General features: G+C 43.1%; 8 protein-coding genes across 8 annotated transcripts; 5 read left to right on the top strand and 3 right to left on the bottom strand.

Moving 5' to 3' along the window:
* Positions 1-8,627: 8,627 nt before the first annotated feature.
* ASPZODRAFT_137029 (hypothetical protein) lies at positions 8,628-9,827 on the top strand. The gene has a single exon (XM_022724194.1). The coding sequence runs from the start codon at positions 8,846-8,848 to the stop codon at positions 9,593-9,595; it is 750 nt and encodes a 249-aa protein (XP_022577397.1). The 5' UTR covers positions 8,628-8,845; the 3' UTR covers positions 9,596-9,827.
* Positions 9,828-11,129: 1,302 nt separating this feature from the next.
* ASPZODRAFT_147049 (hypothetical protein) lies at positions 11,130-12,034 on the top strand (the record flags this gene model as incomplete). The annotated part of the gene is made up of 2 exons (XM_022725222.1): positions 11,130-11,691; positions 11,769-12,034. 2 exons carry the CDS (start codon positions 11,130-11,132, stop codon positions 12,032-12,034), a joined length of 828 nt encoding a protein of 275 aa, XP_022577396.1.
* Positions 12,035-12,042: 8 nt separating this feature from the next.
* Positions 12,043-13,001, bottom strand: ASPZODRAFT_1281497 (hypothetical protein). The gene is made up of 2 exons (XM_022721941.1): positions 12,222-13,001; positions 12,043-12,155 (listed from the first exon to the last, which is right to left on the bottom strand). The coding sequence occupies exon 1, from the start codon at positions 12,813-12,815 to the stop codon at positions 12,297-12,299; it is 519 nt and encodes a 172-aa protein (XP_022577395.1). The 5' UTR covers positions 12,816-13,001; the 3' UTR covers positions 12,043-12,155; positions 12,222-12,296.
* Positions 13,002-13,546: 545 nt separating this feature from the next.
* ASPZODRAFT_20164 (hypothetical protein) lies at positions 13,547-15,838 on the top strand (the record flags this gene model as incomplete). The annotated part of the gene is made up of 4 exons (XM_022727541.1): positions 13,547-13,668; positions 13,743-14,926; positions 15,004-15,754; positions 15,805-15,838. The coding sequence occupies 4 exons, from the start codon at positions 13,547-13,549 to the stop codon at positions 15,836-15,838; spliced, it is 2,091 nt and encodes a 696-aa protein (XP_022577394.1).
* Positions 15,839-15,955: 117 nt separating this feature from the next.
* Positions 15,956-16,776, bottom strand: ASPZODRAFT_137026 (hypothetical protein). Its single transcript, XM_022724193.1, has 3 exons — positions 16,760-16,776; positions 16,432-16,698; positions 15,956-16,374 (listed from the first exon to the last, which is right to left on the bottom strand). The coding sequence occupies exons 2-3, from the start codon at positions 16,675-16,677 to the stop codon at positions 16,174-16,176; spliced, it is 447 nt and encodes a 148-aa protein (XP_022577393.1). The 5' UTR covers positions 16,678-16,698; positions 16,760-16,776; the 3' UTR covers positions 15,956-16,173.
* A 607-nt stretch (positions 16,777-17,383) lies between these two features.
* ASPZODRAFT_137025 (hypothetical protein) lies at positions 17,384-18,609 on the bottom strand. Its single transcript, XM_022724192.1, has 2 exons — positions 17,764-18,609; positions 17,384-17,697 (listed from the first exon to the last, which is right to left on the bottom strand). The coding sequence occupies exons 1-2, from the start codon at positions 18,436-18,438 to the stop codon at positions 17,500-17,502; spliced, it is 873 nt and encodes a 290-aa protein (XP_022577392.1). The 5' UTR covers positions 18,439-18,609; the 3' UTR covers positions 17,384-17,499.
* A 432-nt stretch (positions 18,610-19,041) lies between these two features.
* ASPZODRAFT_1280340 (hypothetical protein) lies at positions 19,042-20,398 on the top strand. The gene is made up of 5 exons (XM_022721906.1): positions 19,042-19,226; positions 19,281-19,314; positions 19,416-19,533; positions 19,603-19,877; positions 19,936-20,398. The coding sequence occupies exons 1-5, from the start codon at positions 19,216-19,218 to the stop codon at positions 19,966-19,968; spliced, it is 471 nt and encodes a 156-aa protein (XP_022577391.1). The 5' UTR covers positions 19,042-19,215; the 3' UTR covers positions 19,969-20,398.
* A 430-nt stretch (positions 20,399-20,828) lies between these two features.
* ASPZODRAFT_20160 (hypothetical protein) lies at positions 20,829-21,899 on the top strand (the record flags this gene model as incomplete). Its single annotated transcript, XM_022727540.1, has 2 exons — positions 20,829-20,834; positions 20,916-21,899. The coding sequence occupies 2 exons, from the start codon at positions 20,829-20,831 to the stop codon at positions 21,897-21,899; spliced, it is 990 nt and encodes a 329-aa protein (XP_022577390.1).
* Between the last annotated feature and the right edge of the window lie 236 nt (positions 21,900-22,135).

The following is a 22,135-nucleotide window of genomic DNA, read 5'->3' as shown; positions in this document are numbered from 1 at the left end:
ATATTCTTAAGAAGAATAGTTTTAATATAATAACTAAATAAATTAATAATTATTACTTTTTTATTTATAATATAATTAATAAGAGACTAATTAAGGTTAAATAGATAAGTAGTTATATAAATCCTACTAATAGCCTAATAAAGCCTCTAGATTAAGTAAAGTATATTATTGTGATATTCAAAAGCTAATTCCTCTAGAAATCTCTATTCTATTGCTATCATAGGTTAGAGGGAAGGTATCTATATACCTCCCCTTAGCTCATTAAAAGCTGAGCGACCCAGTAGTGATAAAACTCTATAGAATTAATTAATCCCTAGTATAGAGTAAAAACTCTATATAACTACTCTACTAGGGTTAGAAGATTTTATATTATTAGTGAGTAGACACCTTAGTATTCCACTAAGGTAATCCTATTTATAGCCATGTAGGAGTTTATAATATTACTTACTTATAATATTATATTCTTCCTTACTTAACTAGAACTTTATCTGCAAAGTCCTGATCCTCCCTTTAGGGCCTTATTAAGATAAATCTATTATTAATAGGCAACTTACAGATCCTGTCTAATAAGGGCTTATAATTAGTAAATAAAGACTTATTCTTTAATTACTTTATTAATTACTCACTAACCAATGAGGGGTCGCCTAGTCCTAGGTGAGGGTATAGAGTATACTTATAATTACTATTATTAAATAACCTTATAACCTCTTTATTTATAATAAAGGGTATATCCTCTTACCTGCCTATTAGTGATTCCTCCTTTACTCCCCCTCTTACTATTATTACTCTTTATAATTATCTTATATTAATAGCTTCTAATAATAAATTTAAGGACTCTAAGTCCCTTATCTAGTATTCTTATTATAGATCTAATTATTCTTATTAATTATTAAAGGCTAAGTATCTAGTGCCTCTTAAGACTCCTTTATTATCTATTAAGGAGTCTCCCCCTTAGCCTCTATTAGGCTCTTATTATTTAAAGTAGGTTACTAGTTATAGTGGTCTAGCGCCCATTACTTACTATAAGTTTATTAATCTAGAGGATAAGATATGGCTAATAGTGATAAAAACTAAACTTCCCTTAGAGGCATATATAACCTCCTTTAATAATTATAAGCTTATTTATTTATTCCTTACTATTTATATATATTAGGACTTCTCCTAGGGCGGCTAGATATTAGTCCTAAGCTATATATTAAAGCTCTCTACTGCCATTATTTTTAAGTAGAGACTTATAATAACTAATCTTTACTTAAAATATACTTATAATAATAGTCCCTAGACTACCTATATTACACCTCTTATTAAGGAGCTTAATAAAGATAAATATTAGATTTATTATACTAAGGTATATATAAACTATCTCTTCTATAATAAGAGTACTAATTATAACTTATATTTATTTCTCCTAGGTCTTTTTATCGCCAGTTGCTAATATATTATAGGTATTAACTATAATAATAATAAAGAGTAAAGAAAGAAGAATAAGTATAAGAAGTAGTAGAAGAGAAAGAAGGTTAAGAAGAAGAAGACTCTATTACTTACTACTTTTATTACTCTTATTACTTTTACTACTCCTACTATTAATCTAATATTAGCTACTATGCTTTCTACTATCCTTTTAGCCTTATTAAACCTATTATCTACTACTAGTGCTGGCGCCACTTTAGCTAGCTTATAATTAAGTACTCTTATTATCCTAGCTATAGAGGGGGCTTAATTAACTCCTTATTAAACTATCCTAGGTTCTACTCCCCTAAAGGTGTCGCTCCAGTATTTAACTATTTCCTATAAGGATATGGCGCGTTATTTTAGGGAGTTCCCAATTTATCATTCTAACTTTATAGGTTAGAAGGTTAAGGAGGCTATAGATGCTTATTAAAAGGGTTTAATTAATAGTTTCTTCTAATTTATTAATTATAATAATACTCTCTCTATTATTTTATTCCCCTTATTAAATGCTGATATTAATAATTTACTAAAGATTTATTAGACTATTACTAATATATATTAATGAGTGGCCGCCCTTAAGGCTTATAAGGGTGTATTAATTGCTGCCGCTGCTGCCGTAAAGAAAGAGGAAGAGGAGGATCTATAAAGGGAGTATTTTCTATATATAAAGAAGTATTATTATAAGGAGTAATTAGCATCTATATCCTAGGGTATTATTATTAGCTCTTTATAGCTAGTCTTTTTTCTTTTAGTAAACTCTATAATAAATTCTTTCTTAGTATCTTTTAGTGCTCTTTAAGGGGTGATCTCTTTACCCCTTATTTATATAATTAGATATAGGCTTTTCTCTTTTTTTATTTTTACCTTCTTACCTCATCTTATAATTATTTAGATAACTATTATAAATAATCTATTAAAGTTGATGCTGTTCTAGGCGTTAGCATCCTATAATCTAGGGTTAGTCTTTTAATTATTATTATTACTATAGTTATCTTTAGATATATTATTATTAGATATTATTTTCTTAAGTACCTCCTATTTAGAGGTGCTTTCTAAGGAGATTAATATCTTTCTCTATTAGTCTCTTTATTATTAGGTTGCTATCTTTATTAGGGGGTTTTACTTCTTTTATTATACCTTCTATTAAGCTTTTTTAATTATATACTTTATAATAGTATTATTATTAATATCCTTACTAACCTCTTCCCCCCTTATCTTTAAGTATTCCCTTAAGTATTCTATTGCCCATTGTCTCTCTACTACTTCTTACTCTTTCTTTATTATTATTAATAGCTCCCTATAGAAGAGTGGTAGTAGTTCTTATTCCTCTAGGATTTTCCTTATCTTAATTAGGTGCTATAGTATAATACCTTATCAGCACAGCACCTATTGCATTACTACTAATATCTATAGTTAGTTTAGTTTATCTACCTTAGTGGCAATTAATTACTAACTATTAATTAGGTTCTATAGTACTTATCTATTAGGTTCTCTAAGGGCATATATACCTAGGGGGTGCACCTTTAGCACCCTATATAGACTAAACCACTTACTCTCTAGCTTTTTTAGTAATTTATTCCTAATTAGTACCTAGTCATTTTTTTTAAAGTCTATTTTCACCACCAGGCTATTATATATCATCTTTATTTTTATTATATAATTTAATAGTAGCTTATTTACTAGTAATTAAGTATAGTTAATATACTAGAGTTATTCCTCTACCTCTATAAGGTTGTCATTTGCTGATCCCTTATTATTATTACTTAAGATATAGGGGTTAATACTATATAGGAGGTAGAAGGGGCTTTTTCCTATTATTATATAAGTTTATATATATATGGCAAAAAGGGCCTATAGGAGGTATTTATCCTAGATCTTTATTAGTTTTCTTATAATATACTTTATAAGTATTTAGCCTAGGAGGCTATTAAGGTTCTTAATCTTACTATTTATTTATAGGTAATATAGCATTATTATCTAGTATCTTATTTATAGGATCTTTAGATAGTATTAGACCACTGCCACCAGTAAGTTTAGTCTATTATCTAATAAGAGTTTATAAGGGGCGCTATAATTTATAAAGATTTTATTATATAGGAATTTAGTGATTATCTCTACTATGCCTTTTAGGACTACGCGGGCCACCAGCCAACCTATTATATACTTAATTACTATAATAATCTATTAATTACTATTAGGAATTAGTGGTAGGGGTCTAATTAGGTTAATAGCCCACCTTTTAAATAGTAGGGCTATTATTAGTAGGCTAAGGCATCTATATTAAAGGTCCTTCTATAAGCCTTATAATACCTAACATGTAGGGCAGTCTTAGACGCGTTATTTAATATTAGTCTATATTATTAGCCACTATCCCTAGGGCTAAATGACGCCTATAAGTCCTAGGTATTTAAGGTATCTAAATTTATTATATATTTACTTAATAAAGTTAGTATAAAAAGAGACTAAGAGATATAATACTTTATAGTTATTATAGATGTACTTTAGCTTATTATTATTCTCTCTTATTAGGTGAAAGTCAGGAGCCATCTTTTTAATTATATATTAAAGACCCTAATATATAGGTGCTTTACCTATTACTAGGTATATTACTATACTTTTTAGCTACTCCTCCTCTAAGTGGCCTTAAAGTGCTAATAGGGAGGCTATAAATATTTATTGCCATTCTTATTAGACTATATCCTCCACCCTATTTCTAGGCCTATCTTTAATAAAGTTAGGTTAGTGACTAATAGTGTTAAGGATAATTACTTTAGTCTCTTTTTAGTAGTAAATCTTTAGACTATATCTACTAAACTTATTAATTTACTATATAAGTCTCTTAGAGTATATCTTTATTATTAATAGATACTATAAGCTCTTATAATCTATAATAATAGTTATAATAGTGCCATTTTTAATATAGTAGTCCTAAATTTATAGCACCTCTTTTATTATAAGCAGCTCTTTCTCTTATATTAAGTAGTTTTACTCTATTAAAGATAACTTTTATCTATTAAATATAATAGGGTGGTTAGCACTATCTTCTACTATTTATAGAAGGACTATACTAATAGCCTACTTAGAGATATCTATCTTAATATAGAACTCCTTCTTATAATCTAGTAAATAGAGTACTAGGGTGGTTATTAGGGCTTCCTTTACCACTTAAAAGGCAGCCTTATATAATATAGTCTATATAATAAGTTAAAACTTTTTTATGCGCAATTCGGCGTCTAATTCCTTTAGTAGGTTATATAGAGGCATAATAATATATATAAACCCCTATATAAATTATTAATAATAAGTAGCTAATTCTAGGAATTAGTGAACCTTATAGATATTCTGAGGCCTTAGCTAGTTTAATACTACTTTAACTTTTTTAGGCATAGGTGATATCTAGCCTCTTTTAATAATATATCTATAAAACTCTAGTTTCTTTATAGCAAACTTATATTTTGACACCTTAGTATATAGTTAATACTCTTTTAGGGTAATAAGGACTAGATTAAGGTATTAGCAGTACTTATTAATATTCTTAGAGAAGATAAGAATATTATTAAGGTATATCACTATAAAGTAGCTAATATACTTCCTTAAGATATAATTTATTATTATCTAGAATATTACTAGTATATTGCAGAGACTAAATAGTATAGCCAAAAATTTAAATTTATTAAATATTATATTAAATACTATTTTCTTAATTAAGCTGCTCCTTATTTATACTTATTAATATCTTAATAGAAGGTTAATCTTTAATATTACCTAGCTTCTACTTAATATATCTAATAACTCTTAAATCTAGGGTAGTGGGTAGCTGTTCTTAACTATTAAGTTATTTAGCGCCTAATAGTTAATATATATTTACTATTCCCTTATCACCTTATAGATAAACACCACTAGGAAGCCCTAGGGGCTAGTAGAGGGTTAAATAAGCCCCTTTTACTTTAGGTCCTCTAATTATTAAATTAGTTCTTTAAGTTTTTCTTATAAGAGAGAGAAAGGGCTAATATTAATGGGCATGGCATTACTTATATTAATATTATATATAATATCTTACTTAGGTAAGAGGGCCGCTATAAGTTCTTAGTAGAAGATATTATATTTCTAGAGGACTACCTCTACTCTAGGATTTATATATAGCTTATACCCATCTATAAGCTTAGTAGTTTATTAGAGGAAATAGAGGACACCTTTTAAGTTTATCTTATATAGTATATATAATATATATTATACTAAGATTATATTAATATATAGTATAATTATAACCTATTATTTAATATCCTTTAAAAGTATAGAGAACTATTCGCCCTGGTGGTCCTAGAGGACTATCCTTAATTCTAACTATTTAATAATAAGGTTAATAGCCTTTAGCTATATCTATCCTAAGATAATATTATATTTAAGGTTATTAATAATTTAGATAGGGGTTATTCTTATCTATCTGCTGAGATGTAGTAGGAGATATACTTAGTATATAGCTAGAATATAGTCACTATTTAGTAGTATTATATCTAGCTATATACCTTTATCACTTTATTAGGGTAAGGTATAGGTGAGTTTTTAAAGTACTCTACTACTTATAAAGTTATTAAATACTTTATTATTAATTATATATTTAACCTTCCTCTTCCCTTATTCTCCTATACTAATTTCTCCTCTAAAAATTAGCAGCCCTTCACCTAGGGCATTAATTTATACTAGCATTATTTAGGTTTTTAGTTTTTATTTTCTTTATAGGGGTAGTACCCCTTAAGGGTCTAGAGCATTAAGGAGATTAATATTAGGGACTATAGAAGCCTTAAGTATTTATGCTGCTAGTGCTTCTAATTCTAGTAGTTAACTCTATTTCCCTCTCTTAGGGCCTTTATTATAGAGGTGGTTATTAGGACTTTACTTAATTAATAATCCTTTATATAATATCTAGGTTTCCTATATATAAAGTAGAGCCCCTTTATGCGGGTGAGAGATTATTAGGGGTATAGAATATATTAGTTTATAAGGATAGGCCTCCTAGGTAGGGTATATAATTATCTTAGAATATTAATATCTATAGCATCTAATGCTCCTATTAGCCTATAGATATATTATATAGTAACAGCTTCTTTTTTATAGAGAGTAAATTTTATAATAACCCTAGCTAAGGTGGTTAGTTTATTAAATTTATATACTTATTATCCTTAGAGTTGTTTCTAGCTGCCTATAATAAATTATTAGATAAGTATATTTTTTACTAATAGAGGGTTAATCTAATTTATGACCTCTACTAGTTTATGGGTATATACCTAAATAGGTTATTTTCCCTAGATAAGGTTCTTATACGCCTCCTAGTGGTGTTCCTTATTAAGGTATTTAGTATAGTTATTAGTAATCTATTTCTTAAATTCTACTATAATCTTAATAGGGGTATAGAGCTTATTATTAATAGAGCTCTATAAATATCTCTATTACTTATATACCTTATTATTAAGCTTCTATTTCGCCACCAGGACCTTCTCCCTATTAATTATAAATTTCCTATATAGGACTTCTTTATTCTAGAAGTATTTATCTACTTACTGTAGCCATTTTTAGGCGCCCTTATCTTAATACTTACTTATATATTTAGGGATTTAATTAAGTTCTAAGATCTTTTAGTAGGGGCGTCTACCTTAATTAGTAGAATTATTAGTTAACTCCTAATGGCTAGTTTTAATAGCAGCTGCTTAGGGGCTATTCTAGGGGCCTAGCTATCTAGTAGTTATCTAATAGAGGTTATTTTAGAGCTAGGCCACCTGCACGCGAGTAGTCTTTAATTCCTAGACTAGATAATTTATCTAGCCTCTTTTATCTTAAAGTATTTACTCTAGGTGTCTTAAGAGGGGGCAAATGTCTATTTCATCTACTCTAATAGTTATAATTATTAAGAGGATTTTAAATGCCTTAGGTGATAGGTGGTTCTATATATTATTAATAAGATTTATTATTAACTTATAGTAAAAGATTAGGTCTTTTATTTACTTAGTTCCTTTAGTAAAGATGCTTAATAATTTTTCTTTCTTTACTTAGGGGATCTTTTATCCCTTTTATCTAGCTTTTAAATCCTATTAATCCTTAAATGTTGTCTATAGTGTGGTAGTCTATTGGGGTTAATATAGGGGCTAACCCCTAATATAATATACTACTAGATATAATATTTAAAAGCTAATTCCTCTAGAAATCTCTATTCTATTGCTACTATAAGTTAGAGGGAAGGTATCTATATACCTCCCCTTAGCTTATTAAAAGCTAAGTAACCTAGTGGCAATAAAACTCTATAAAATTAATTAATCCCTAGTATAGAGTGAAAACTCTATATAACTGCTCTACTAGGGTTAGAAGATCTTATATTGTTGGTGAGTGGGCACCTTAGCATTCCGCTAAGGTGATCCCGCTCATGGCCACATAGGAGTTCATGATATCACTCACTTGCGATATCACATTATATTTAAAGAACTAGTTAATCTTTAGAAAGTGGCAATGCTAACCCACATTAGGAATAAATTAGATAAGGAATAATTAATAATTAATAAGTAAATAATTCTCCCTTTTTTTTTTTTTTCTACTGTTACATACTTTAATTAATATTAAATAAGAGGTTAGCTAGTCTAGATAGGTGCTCGGCAATGGGGGGTGTGTCAGAGGTGTGTGCCTGATTAGGCTTAGCGTCGCCTTATTTGGCGCGGCTGTACCGCATAACCACCTGCTTCGCGTCCGAGCCGTAGCAGTAATAGCAACCATCAGCCATCTCTTCCCTTTTCCAGGCCTGCTAGGCCAACAAAATATATTAGCAGAATTCTCAAGTACCTATAGTTAGTGGTTGTTTATAGAGGTACCTTAACAGTAGTGGCAGGAGTAGAAACAGACATGTAGAGTAGATAGCAGTAGTATACCTAGGTAGTGATTGGAATGTATTGAACATCTTGTCAATAGCCACGCCTTGACATAAATATCAGTAGAGATACCATCAAGTGTGGGCTCATATTTGGTCGATTGGTCTCCACCATATGCCAGACTCTCTAATAATGGTCTAATCATATATACAGGGATAACCATGTCTACTTTTGATATTTCATCTTAATAGAGGGGAATAGCTTGAGCATTTTGATAGCTTTTTAATTAGAGGTATAGTATAATAGAATTAAAGACTAATAATACCCTTTTATACTGAGGATTCCAACAACACTCCAGATTAAAGTCTCAGTATATCATACTCGTGGTCGTATTTCTACTATTAGTGATTGATTGTCGCAGCCATGTAGTACTTTTTCATTCACTTGCATATGAAATTCTTCTTTGATACCCCTGCGCAGTAATTTTATTCCTCCACTCCATCCACCCCAGTTCCACTCTATCAACCACCACTCTCGTCGTCATGGAAGAGAAAAGAAATAAGAGAAAGAGAGAAGAAGACAACATTCTCCCTCTTCTCTCACGCACGGACGACCTTGAAACTACTGCTTCCAAGATGGTCGCTATCGCTACCGCCATCGAAAATGGAGAGAACATCGCGCAGCGAACGGGATTCCAGTTCTGCTCTCCACGCCGTGATGCCGAGACGATCGCCATGTCACAGATGAAACCCATGGAACTAGAAATGTACGAGATGTGGAGGGGATACAATAGTCTCTCTTCTCACGCTACTGCGACTACACCAACAAAACAGACAAACCCGCCATATACCCCTCCACCCTTTGACTGGGAGAAGAACCGCGCGGCGATCCCGAATGGAGCCCACAGTCTCAAGACATTCACCCAGCGCGCCGAAGCGATGGATATCACATGGAACCACCAGGGAGCTACACCGGAGCACGCGGCATGGTTGACTTACAATCTGCCGGAGCTGTTACCCCTCGTCAAAGCCGTGAGAAGGGTGCTCACGGCAGAGAAACAGGCGAAACTTGATCCGCTCTCCGGACTGACTCCGAGTGAATACGCAGAGGTACGGACTCTACAGAAGGTGGGTGCCATCAGCAACGAGAATGTACGGCGTGAGAAGGAGAGGATAAATCGTTTGATGAGGGGGATTCAGGAGATTATGGCCATTCTGAAGACACGGGCTGATGTGATGGAGGCTAGGCTGATTGCCAAGGGGATAGAGATTCCGCCTAATAGTAAACACTAGGAATGCCTAGGTATAATGAGGATCGTACTCGCAATACAAGGATCGTCAGGCATTGACAGCGAGAGTCACCACTCAGACTGGCCTAACCGCATATGGCACTTGCTAGAGCTCGCGTTCCACGAGGCTATTCCGCTTTCTGTTTCCTCCTGATCGCCGTCAGCATCTTATTTTACCTAAATTTCAGTGACTGTCGGTGGTTTAGGGGTTCTTTCTGAATCTTTTTACTCTGTACAAATGATAAATATGATGATAAATATTTACTGCTAGGCCTTGCTGCCTACTGGTTGCACAGTGATCCTGTAGCTTGGTGCAGATACGACGATGGCCTAGAGGATAAGTATCAGGTATCTATCGGTCAGCTCGGAACCTCGTATCTTCATCCACATGATCATTGAACGCTACACAAAGGAGTACGGAGAGCAATTTGATACTACTCTGTACATTTGTGCTAGGCTCATACCGGCAACCGAACGATAAGTAAAATGAGCTAGAATCCCCCCCCCCCTTCAGGGTCCAACCGAACAGTGGCGGATAAGAATCGGACGGCTTCCGTGTCTGGTTTTACGGCTAGGGACCTCGATATTCTAAGACACAAATTCCAAACAAGGACAGAGTCATTTATTTTCCTTCTTTTTTTATTACAAATAGCTAATATATCTGTCTTGCAGTAATTAATTGACCCGACTCTTTTTCCAGATAGGTACCTGCCAACTAATTATAAGTACTAGGTAGTCCACTTGCTACCAACTAGTGCTGTAAACTGACATCACAGGCGATGGATTTGGCATAGAGCACCCGAATAGGTCTAGCCGTGGTGTCGGACTAACTCCTTCAGGCCATCCATGGTAGGACCCTGAATTTGCCCAATTGGGCCGAGCGCACATCCTGACCACGGTTGGACGCGACTTGCAGCCAATCAGACACGCGATTGAGAACCCACCAAGACCCAGTAAAAATGCCTGTTTGACCCTGGCACGGCGAACAGATCAAAAGCCGTTCGGGTTGTTTTCAATTAAGTACATACCCTAGTTATGGAGTATACCTTTGCCAGTATAATAGGTAAGACTACTAATATCTACTCATCTAATTTAATTTTCCATTCAGACAATATACTACATATTTGTACTCGTACCGTACTCCGTACTCCGAACTCCGTACTCCTATATAGTCGGAGCTAACCCGCCTGGGCCAACCTTGCGAAAAACCAGAAACACAAACACACGGGCGAGGCCCCTGGGTTGCCAACTGCGCTAGACCCTGCGGGGGGTTGCTTAAAAGTCCCTGGAATCCACCTTCAGCCGTCCTTGGGATCCGGCCCCCCATTTCTTTTTGTCTCCTCACCTCGTCCTTGTCCACACCCTCACTACGTTATTATACCGCATACTTCCCGTCGTCGTCTTTTTTTTTTTCTCAACGCTCTTTTTTTCTCTATAAGGATAAATCCATTGAAGTACTATGCTACCGGCTGCCTTCGTGTTCACCTTTTGATCCGTTTCCTCGCCGTGTTGCTAGCAGAGGACGGACATTGCCGACCATGTCCGCCCGGGGACGATCGGTCGGTCGCTCTCTGCTCAGGCTGCTGCTCGCTGTCTTTCTCGCTCCCATTGTGACGGGCGTGTCGGCTCAGATCTGTTCTTTCTGGGATGCCACTTGTATCGATCCTCTCGCTCAGACCGCCGTCTCGGTGGGTTTTGAGCCGCTCTTCCCAGACCCGGTGACCTTCTACTATGGCTTCGACGCGACCTCCCAGAGCAACGGCGTGCCCATGACCAAAGCCAGCTACTGGCTCCGATATTCTTCCAACTACCTCGCCCCCTCGGCCATCGATGCCAACCGTACCTCCGAGGTCGCCCTACGCGTCGGCAACTTGACAGGGCAGCCCTGGGGACCGAACAATGGCTGTGATGGCGTGTGGGGACCTGAGTGCTCGAGCAACCTTAAGGCGGCCATCCAGGCTAATATGTTCACCCTCTTCACCTCGGGACAATACTACCAGAACCCTCTGTCGACTGTGCTGGACCAGTTCCTCTCTTCATCCTCGCCGGTCGCTGGATGTCCCCATTCGATGTTCCAGGTCCAGGCCATCCCCGCCAATTGTATGCCTTCCACGTTCACTTTATTATTATTTTTTTTTTTGCTCTATGGTGTGTTGAGTGTTTTACTGACTCTTCAGCATTTGCCCAGGAAACCGTCACCGATCAAGCCGTCACCGTCGAGACGCCTGGAAGCAGCATCACCCCCTGGAAGACTTGGTTTCTGAGCAACATGACAGCCAGTCAGCAGGCACAGCAGGTTGCCGTGGCCTTCATCAGCCGGTGTCCCAGCTTCGGTGACCAGCCCGAAATCACAGAAAGCGATATCCAGATCGAGTTGGTCTGTCTGAAAGCCCCATCGGGGAGAGGCGGCCATCCGGCGCCCGCAGGCTTTGGCGGCGGTTAAACCATTCAGAAGTTGCTATCGACAAGTTCAAAAACAAACGGCTCATGGATTTTTAGCATTTTCCGGCCAGACAGGACTTTTCATTTCCAACAAATAATCGACCCCTGATCCAACGCCGCGACTCGCACGGAACCCTGATACTCCGTGCTACTGCAAAGCTCCGTGGCATTGCTCATTCTAACTGAGCAGTCTAGCATCATCACGATAAAAATACATCGATGATTAATCTGGCGGACCAGATACATCCACAGGACCAAGGCCGCTACAAAGTCGGCCAACTCATATCAATGGGTTTCAAATCCCCCGGTCCCCGGAAATCCTGCAGGATTTCCGCCTGCTCGCTGAGCATATGCCGGTCGGTTTGGACACCGAGTTTCGCCAACCCTCGCCACCGCTCGAAATCGGCCGGGTTGCGCTTGTCGCCGTGTGCCATCTCTGCATTCTCCCAGTGGCCCTTGGAGAAGCCAATCAAGGTGCTGATCCGCCCGTTAGGGATATCGTACACCATCGAGCAGATGGTGCCCGTCTCCTCGAGCCAGCTGCACTGCCACAGCTCGCCGGGCCGGACGCACTGGTACGTGGCCGTCTGGAAGTTACGGCGCCCGGCCATCGGCCCGCCGTGAATGGCGTACACGATGCGATCCTCGTTGAAGAACCACATTTCGTACCGCCATTTCTCTGGGTTCCCCGCCGCGTCGTGCGCTGCATAGTCGTAGATGAGATGCCGGTCGCGGATGTCCGCGTCGAAGGAGGAATTCTCCAATGATGGAAGAACAGGCATTTTTCAACACTCGTTTGAATACGAAGTATAGAACTTTGAAAATAAACGGATTCAAAGACAATGCATATATCTACGTATCTACCTTATATCTCTATATATTGAGAAGTATAACCTCGCATCTCGTTGTGGTCTGCAGACTGCAACGTATGACGCCATGACTGTCCACCGCGAACAGATGACATTTCTTTAGACATCTTGAACTCTCAATGTATGCTTTATAATATTTTTAAGCATCTTCCTGTTAGATGAAGGATGCTTTAGTGCCTTGCCTATACAGAGTATTTATCTACTCGCAGGCATCCACTATAAAGAATTCAATAATACCTGTATTAGCAGAACTAGATGGTTTAATTAATTTCTGGATTTTAAACAATGTATTCGTCTTCACTCACTCACTATCTACTAACCTGCATATCTAGGCTTGTGGACTTGGTAGTACTGTACTGTCCATCATTCGACAATGTGTCACTGTACACTCATATATTAAACCCTCTTCAATTTATGATTTATAAGGTAAATCAGACAAAAATTCTATTAACACAATCCATTGACCACAGCGAGCCATCAACCCACGTGCTGTGTCCTGCCTGATATTCCTGCCTGGCATCCAAGGCATCCATGCAGGTCAACAAACCCCTACGGTGTAAACAGCTTCATCGACTGCCTCCTGTCCTCCTCACGACCCGGTGAGGCCATCTCGCTCGGTCAATTCCTTCTCACAAGTGCTAAACATGGTGATCCAGGCTGTTCTGGCGAGTTTTGGCTCGCTTTCCACGACTCTGGTGGGCGCGTCAGCTCTGCCTGGTGTGTCCTCGTATGTGGCTGACGCGGGGTTTCCAACCAGTGCTTTTTCGTACGTCTTTTTCTTTTTTTATTCACTTATCATCCCCCCCCCCCTGGTGTCTTTGATAATAACTGTGTAGACAGCTCGTATTACTATTCTCCGGCCCAACCAACCCAGGAACCACAGCCGGTGATATATGACCCGGTGCTGAATTACACGTTCCCTCACAACCTGACCGATCCCGAGACCATTCCCGAGGAGAACGTCGATGACCCGGTGCTGTTCCCACCGCCGGTTGCGAATCTGTCGGCGAGTCAGAAGCGGAGTCTTGTCGACGCCGTCGTGGCTAATGTCACCCGGATCATTGTCGAGACCAACGCCACGGAGAGCAGCTGTGCGAGATGTATGAACGCGCTCGCTGCGGCCAAGCCGGCAGCGCTGTATGCCCCGGAGCTTGTTCCCGAGACTCTCGTTTCGCTGTGCAAGCAGTACGCGCTGCATTCCAATGCGACGTGTGAAGAGGACTTTGCCGCGTCGACGTTCGGCGCCGCCTGGACGCAGGTGCTGGCGTATGCAGACGTCCAGGGGCTCGACGGGCAGTACATGTGCTGGTCGATCAGCAAGTCGTTCTGTGCGGAACCGACGACACAGCCGCTGGACACGACAAAGCTATTTCCCAAGCCGAAACCCGCGAATGCGACGGTGCCCCCGCCCAGCGGCAAGCGGGTGAAAGTGCTACACATGTCCGATCTGCACCTGGATGCACGGTACGCCGTGGGAGCCGAGGCCAACTGCTCGTCGGGCCTGTGCTGCCGCACCAACAACTTCAACCGGGCGTCGCCGGGGGAGCCACTTCTCCCGGCGAACGCCTACGGCGGGTTCCAATGCGATACTCCCTACGACCTGGGTCTCGCGGCTTTGCAGGCCGTCGGCCCGCTGACGGGGACCGGAAAGGGCGACGACGAGGAGTCGCTGGCCTGGACGGTGTACACGGGCGACTTGGTGTCGCATGACCCGCAGTCCGAGCTGTCACAGGCGTACACCATGTACGCCGAGACCAGCGTCTATGGCATGTTCAAGCACTTCCTCACGGGCCCGGTGTTTGCGGCGCTGGGCAACCACGACACCAGCCCGGAGAACCTGGACTCTCCGCATAACATGCCGGGCCCGTTGGGTCAGCAGCAGAGCTGGAACTACGACCACGTCGCGGGCTTGTGGCTGCATGAAGGATGGATCAGTCCCGACGCTGCGAGACAGGCCCGTACGCATTACGGCGGGTACTCTGTCAAAACTCACTACGGCCTACGAATCATTGCATTCAACACAGGTATTCTTTTTTTTTTTTCCCCTCTCCTCTCTTATGTTCTCTTCTATTCTATTTGCAAACTTGGTTCTCATGGACAGACCTCTGGTACAAAGGGAACATCTTCAACTTCATCAACTCGACCGACGCAGACAACTCGGGCGTCTTCTCCTGGATGATCTCCGAGCTGCAGAGCGCCGAAGACGCCGGCGAACGCGTCTGGATCATCGGCCACGTCCTCAGCGGTTGGGACGGGACCAACCCGCTGCCCAACCCGACAAACCTCTTCTACCAGATCGTAGCCCGGTACGCTCCGCACGTCATCGCCAACATCCTCTGGGGCCACACGCACGAAGACCACATCCTACTCTACTACTCGCACAACGGGACCGTGCGGGACGACGCCCACGCCCTGGCCACCGCATGGATCGGCCCCAGCGTCACCCCGCTGACGAACCTGAACAGCGGCTTCCGTCTGTACGAGGTCGACACGGGCGATTTCCAGATCTACAATGCCTACACGTTTTTCAGCAATGTGTCGGAGTATGATGATCATGTCTTCCTACCGAATGCCACCGCCTCCACAGGCCCGACCTTTCAGATCGAATATTCCACACGAGACACGTACGGACATGCGGCTTCCTGGTCACACGCCGATCCCCTCAACGCCACCTTCTGGCACCGCGTCACCGAGGCCATGGAGCGGGATGCCAACCTTGTCTCCCTGCAGAATACCCTGCAGGGCAAACGGAGCGTCTTGAGTCCCAACTGTACCGACTCTTTCTGTCAGGAGGCAAAGATCTGTTATATGCGGAGTGGGAGTGTGGCACTCGGGAGCCAGTGTCGTCAGGGGTGAGCAATATACACCCTCTCTTTTACCTATGTCTACTAACATCTGCTAGGTATGGATCGGTGCAAAGTGCTTTTAAGCCATAGAGATAAGAATAGAATAAACTATAATTAATTATCATACTTCTCCACTATTAGTATATTCCTAATCATATCCACCAACCGACAAGTATAAGATAAACAATCATTACTCCAACCAAGACTGCCCCCACCCCTTTTTGGTCATAATACATGCCATACATCCATCCAGGCACTCCAATAAACGCCTACAACCATAACATAACTCATACATTGAGACATTAGGTAGTTTACCTAATGAGAAGCATTCATCCAGGTTCTGCAGGTCCAGCTCAATAGCTCAGATGTGGTTTTAAAATCACTGATCATCAAGTACTGAGTCAGTACCTAGTTTGCCAGGTTATCTAAACCTGAGCCATGTTGGGACGTCTGCGACCACCTCGCAGGTTGACGCCCGTGGAGCGGCTGGCGAAGATGGACAGGATGAGCGAGGCGGTAAACCCGGCCCAAGCGAACCAGAGGAAAGCCGTCGAGGCCTGCGCTTCACGGCAACGCTTGTGTGTGTTATGGGCACCGTTGGTAATTTCATTTGTGGTGGTGTACGTCTATCGCCATTAGTAAGGAGAAACGATTTCAGGAAAAGAGAAGTGAAGGGGAAGTACGCTGTTGTTGCAGCTATGGGCGCCCAGCTTGGCGGCCAGAGCGACGGCAGCGGTGAAGAAGAAGATCGTATTGAGAGCGTCAAGAGCGATCAGGATGATCGGGTGGATGGCCCAGTCCGGGTTCCACGAGGCAGGGACGAGGTAGAGCAGCGAGAGCAGCCCAAACGCCGAGACGAACATGGCGTAGTTGACCGTCGCCGGGTTTCCAGAAAAGGCGCTGGCAATCATATTCCCGACGAGAGCCATGATGAGAAGAGTCCATAGGAACTATTCTGTCAGTCCTACAGAGAACCCGAGAATCTAGGGATCCCTCTTGGAGACAACGTACCTCCCAGGCACGCAGGCCCAACTGAACTCCTCGAGACATGATGAATCTGTAAGTATTCGATACTGCAAAGCTCGTGTAAGCCCAGACAACGTGTGAAGCGCGTGGATCGTGTGCAGAATCGACAGGATCCGCAGGCAGGGTCTGGATCAAGGGATGCTTTATGTGCGGAATGGTCGGACGACAGATGACGATATGTGCCCGAAATCGGCTACGTCATCGGTAGCTCTTCAGGAATCCGGTCACCAACGATGATATAAGGAGCTTAAAACACTGACGATTACCTGGGTAGACATACTGTAAACCGTCTAGGTATATATATATATATAAGAAATTAATTAAGTAAGAACTCCTACGCGCCTTCTTCAACGAATCTAGCAGCCTGGCCTGTTCAGCGGTTGCCCAGGAAGCGCCAGCGTTACCCTCGAGGCTTCTCACCACAGCGTTCGTTCCGCGCGTATCCGACATGAAACGCAGATGCCGTCAGTGACCGCTGGGGAGGGACTGCTGCATGCGGTGATGGGTGGGAGTCGATTGGGTAGACTGATTATTCATGAGCTAGTAAATCCAATGACATTCAGGAATAGTATGCAGTAGAATAAGCATAATAGAGCCAATAGAGTTAATTCTAGCCAGCTGCTATTGGTATGCAGAAGTCATAACCATAGCCTGTTTTAATGCGAGTAGTAAGGAGAGTCTTCGCCATATTAAACACAATAGTTGATATCTTCTCATCAAACTAGTCAGAATCGCGGAATTCCTCTCCTCTTTACTCCAGACACAATCGATGCGGTTAACACTCCCGCCGAGGTCGCGATCAAAAGAACATTGCGCAGACATCTCAGCATCCGGTCTTTACTGTACCTCTCCAGCGTTTTCTGGAAAGCGGAAAAGTCATTGGCTCTGGGGAAAGGTTCGTCGGGCACCGGTCGATCCAGAAACTGTTCAACAGATGAGCTTTAGGGGGAAAAAGGGGGGGCAAAAGATAGGGAAAGGGAAAGACATACACTGCAAATGGGCTCCCAGCCATCCTCGACTGTCCACTCCAGCAATCGGTCCTTGGAGACCATTCCACGAATGGTATTGCAGTGGTCACGATAGACCCATTTACCATTGCGCTCAATGCCATCCTTGGCGCTTCCATTGATGCTACGGAAAAATGGGGGAAACCCGTACTTGAAGTATATTTCCCAGAGCCAGTGGACATCCGCGCAGAAGATATGCAGGACCCAGAGAACCCAGGAATGGTACCCCCGACGCACATGTGCCTTGGTGATGCTCTGATGCCACTTGTCGAGGTCTCGGCGGGTGTTGAGAATCACCTTGGCGTCCGGGTAGGCTTCGATGAGCTCCACCGCGAAGAAAGAAGAGACCGTGTCGATAACTGCCTCACTGTGCCCGATCAGGACATCGAATTCACTGCTGGTGATGTGAACGTCGCCGTCGGGGGCACCGTCGTATTTTCGTCTTAGCAGATTCCAGCAATGTTGGATCTGGGCGCCGTCTTGCTCAAACACCAGGTCCCAGCCATGATACGTTTCCAGCCCGAGTTTCTGAAGGCCACAACTGAGAGCCTCAGTCGCAGATCTAGGCAGTCCTACGCAAATCACCTGCAGAGGTTTGGTGCGGATCCGGGGGGAGGGCTCCGGGAACCCGTAGAAGAGCCTTTTGAGTGCAAACATGGTGTACTCTGTATTGAAGATTTTCTAATGAAGTCATAGTGTCAATAAACCTTCCAAGACCAAATCCTGGTGATATATAAGCTCTAGCGATCAATAATCTGGCGATGAATGCAAGACGCAAGGCGCGTGCCACCATCATATTTAGGCCTCCAATCATGTCTTTTTCTTCCTCGTGTCTAGACAGGTCATTTAGTTGAACCTCTCCCAATAAACCGTGAAGAATACAGGAATTAAACCGTTGATCAGGCGGAGAGATTGCCGTCAAATTCCATCGGGTGGTGGGAACATTGGTGGACACTTGCAAGCTTGTCTTCACCATTAGAATGACTTGAGCACACAAGACACAAAATCAGATCTTTGGATCGAGGTTCATAAAGCCCTGGCATTGTCAACAAGATCTCACCAGCTCTCGTAAGAAAAAAAACCATCAAATCTGGATGACAGTTACGATCTTCCACTCCCAGAACCAGGGATAGTCAGCAGCGTCTGTGCTACCCGAGTCATGCTCAGTCACGACAGCCACCGAGAGACAGAGGTGTCAGAAGGGTTAATTCCATCACAACTCAATATTTCAACGGCTCTGTCAAAGGTGAACGTGCTTGAGCTTTGAAGTCTTAAGGTAAAGGTAGCAGTGGTGGGGCAGGGGAAGCCCCTCGCGCGGCCCGGGCAATTTCTCAAGCATCTCCAGCCAAAAGATTGTTGGTGGCCTCTTGACACCACAACACCCTGATCCCATTCCCCCTCCTCCGCTCTCGACATTGCTCACCTTTACCCAGCATGGCTATCAAGTGAGAATGCCGTGGCCTACCCCATGCAAGGAATACCGTGACTGACTGGTCTAGCTACTTGATTTTACTGTCGCGGCAGGGCAAAGTGGTACGTTCCTCGTGGCCCACCCAGATCGATATTCCGCCCAAGTGGAACTACACAAGACTGACATTTTTTCTCTGTGTTTTTTTTCTTTTCTTCCCTTGCAGCGCCTGGCAAAATGGTTCACGACGCTTTCTCCCAAGGAGAAGGCTAAGATTATCAAAGATGTGACGCAGCTGGTTCTGTCCCGCCGGACACGCATGTGCAACTTCCTAGAATACAAAGGTAAACGACAGTCAATTAACCCCCTCTCCGCGGAGAGGGGTCGCTATGATTTCGACGCTGACCAAATAGACTCCAAGGTTGTTTACCGACGCTATGCCTCCCTCTTCTTCATCGCCGGCTGCGCCTCGACGGATAACGAGTTGATCACCCTGGAGGTCGTCCACCGCTACGTGGAGCAGATGGATAAATACTATGGCAACGTGTGTGAACTGGACATCATCTTCAACTTCCAAAAGGCATACTTCATCCTCGACGAGCTCCTCCTGGCCGGGGAGATGCAGGAGAGCAGCAAGAAGAATGTCCTTCGGGTCATCAGCCAACAGGACAGCTTGGAAGATATGGAGGTGAGTGGCATGGTGGACCAGCGGATGGAGAACGACCACGGCTTGCTAACCCCTGCAGGTGGATGAGGATGTGGTCACGAAGATCATGTAGCCGACTGGTCGGCAAGCGTTTCTCGGCGGGATCATCCGTTTTCTGTTTCTCGTGTCAGATATGGGGCAATTGTGGTTCACGGAGTTTGGAAGCACATAGGGCGTTTTCTCTTTTTATTCTGCTATTACTGTTCTTCTTTTTTTTTTTGGTGGAGAGAGCACCGGGTTCCATCCGGTACGACTAATTAATACCACGTTGACTGTTCAGGACACAGCAGTGCACACCACTGTTCTCTTTCCTTTCCCGATTCCGCGCTCCTCTACGCGCCTTGGAACCTGATACTGTGGATGGGAAGCCAAAGAATTATTGGAACTCTCTGGAGATCGTCTCTCTGCCCAGAGGGCTGATCGTCTCCCGACCCGTGAAGTCACCGCGGCATCTCACTGGCCGGTCGCGGAAAACCACGTGACCCGAGTCGCAACGCGCAGCGCCTGGGCGAGGCCCCCCCATCATCGCCGTTGCCGGATCGCCGTCATCACTACACCTGCGTATCTCCCCTTCCTTTCATCTATTGACATCCCATCCTCATCGTCTTTTCATTCTGTCTAGCACCCGCTTGATCGCCAGGAACGGTGCCGGCTTTTTGTCTCATTTCTTTATCCACCAGTCTCCTTTGTGTAGTCGTTGGCTGGCCCTGGGCTCCTTATCGCCGATCGGCTGCCACCTCACCCTAGTGACAACGAGCCAACCTGACCGACATTCACTACACCCCAGCATAACCGTGGGCGGATTTTTTCCAGACAAGAAATTCTTTTGGAAGACGTCGCCTACTACGCCTCGTGTTTCTACCTCCCATCTCGCGACTCTGCTGCACACCGCTTATCGTATGATCCCGCTTATCTTCTACGACTCTGTCCAAGATGAAAGTGAGATTTGAGCATAGAAATGCTTCACCGTCTTTTTCGTCGTCTGAACTTGTTGTGTGCTTACGCTGGTCTCTCTCTTAGTTTCTTCCTATTCCGGAGTTCGAAGATGTCACGACGTCGCTCAATTTCGACACGGCAGACTGCCATATTGTTGGAGGGTGTGATCTCTACACGACCAAGGCGGCTCGCGCCGATCGCAAACTGTACAAGAACATCGAGCAGTCGCTGGAATCCCAGTACGAGTCTGTGCTGCGTCTCTCTGCCTCGTTGTCGCCGCCGAACGCGACCGATGCCGCCGCGTCGCTGAACCTGTCTCGGTCGAGTCCTTTTGGCCCCCTGAGCGACCACTCGAGTCGACGGACATTTGCCTACCTGATCGCGACCCTGAATGCGAGTCATTCAGATTATGATTTCTCGCATGTCTTGCGGCCGTCGGACTTCCACCGTGAGAGGAACTTGAAGAAAGTGATGAACAACATCGACACGACGCTATTCAACCTGCGGCCCCGCGAGCGGATCGACGTGACGCCGCCCTCCCCGGTGACAGTGTCCGGATCATACAATTCGAGCGCCTCGGCAACCTGGGGCCCGAGGATGTGGCGCCTGGTGGATCAGCAGATGGAGCTGAACGAGTGCTCGATCTACTCGTACTCGCCCGAGGAGGATCCGTCCGACGCGGACGACGGCGCGATCTGGAGCCTGCACTACTTCTTCTTCAACCGGCTGCGGAAACGCGTCTGTTACCTATATCTCCGCGCCATCCCCATCCTGAGCCATACGCCGCCCGACCGGATGGCCACGCCGACCGGCAAGCGGACCTACGAGGAGGGCTACCTGACACCCGACCTGAGCTCGGGCAAACGCGCTCGCTACTGGCTTGGCGAGCGGTCCAATCTCATCCGGCAGGACAGCGAAAGCGACGAGGAGCCGGAGTCGTCGATGCCCCGAATGATCGAAGATTCAGACCACTACCTGCTCAGTGACGAGGAGTTCCGCTCGCGATCCGTGAGTAAAGGCACTGTCCGTGCAATGAGCGAGGAGATTGCCGACTCAATGGAGGTCTAAGACCTTTTTTTTTTATCCCACTTCGAAAGACCTCTTCTTTTCATCTCATTTCGTTTCTTGTTTTATTCTATTCTTTTATTTTCCTTTTTCTTCCTCTTTTTTCCCCGCTTCGATTCTTTCCCCGTTGCTTACTGGATTTTCCTAATACTTTTTTTTTTCAACTTCTGTTGATTGTTGACTACAATGGACGTTTAGTCCATGGTGGCGTTGGTTGTCTGATTGATGCATTTTTCAGC

The sequence above is a fragment of the Penicilliopsis zonata genome (genome assembly GCF_001890105.1).
Source record: "Penicilliopsis zonata CBS 506.65 unplaced genomic scaffold ASPZOscaffold_25, whole genome shotgun sequence".
In the NCBI taxonomy this organism is placed as follows: domain Eukaryota; kingdom Fungi; phylum Ascomycota; class Eurotiomycetes; order Eurotiales; family Aspergillaceae; genus Penicilliopsis; species Penicilliopsis zonata.
The sequence above is the reverse complement of the archived record's forward strand: the minus strand, read 5'-3'. Positions and strand labels throughout refer to the sequence as shown.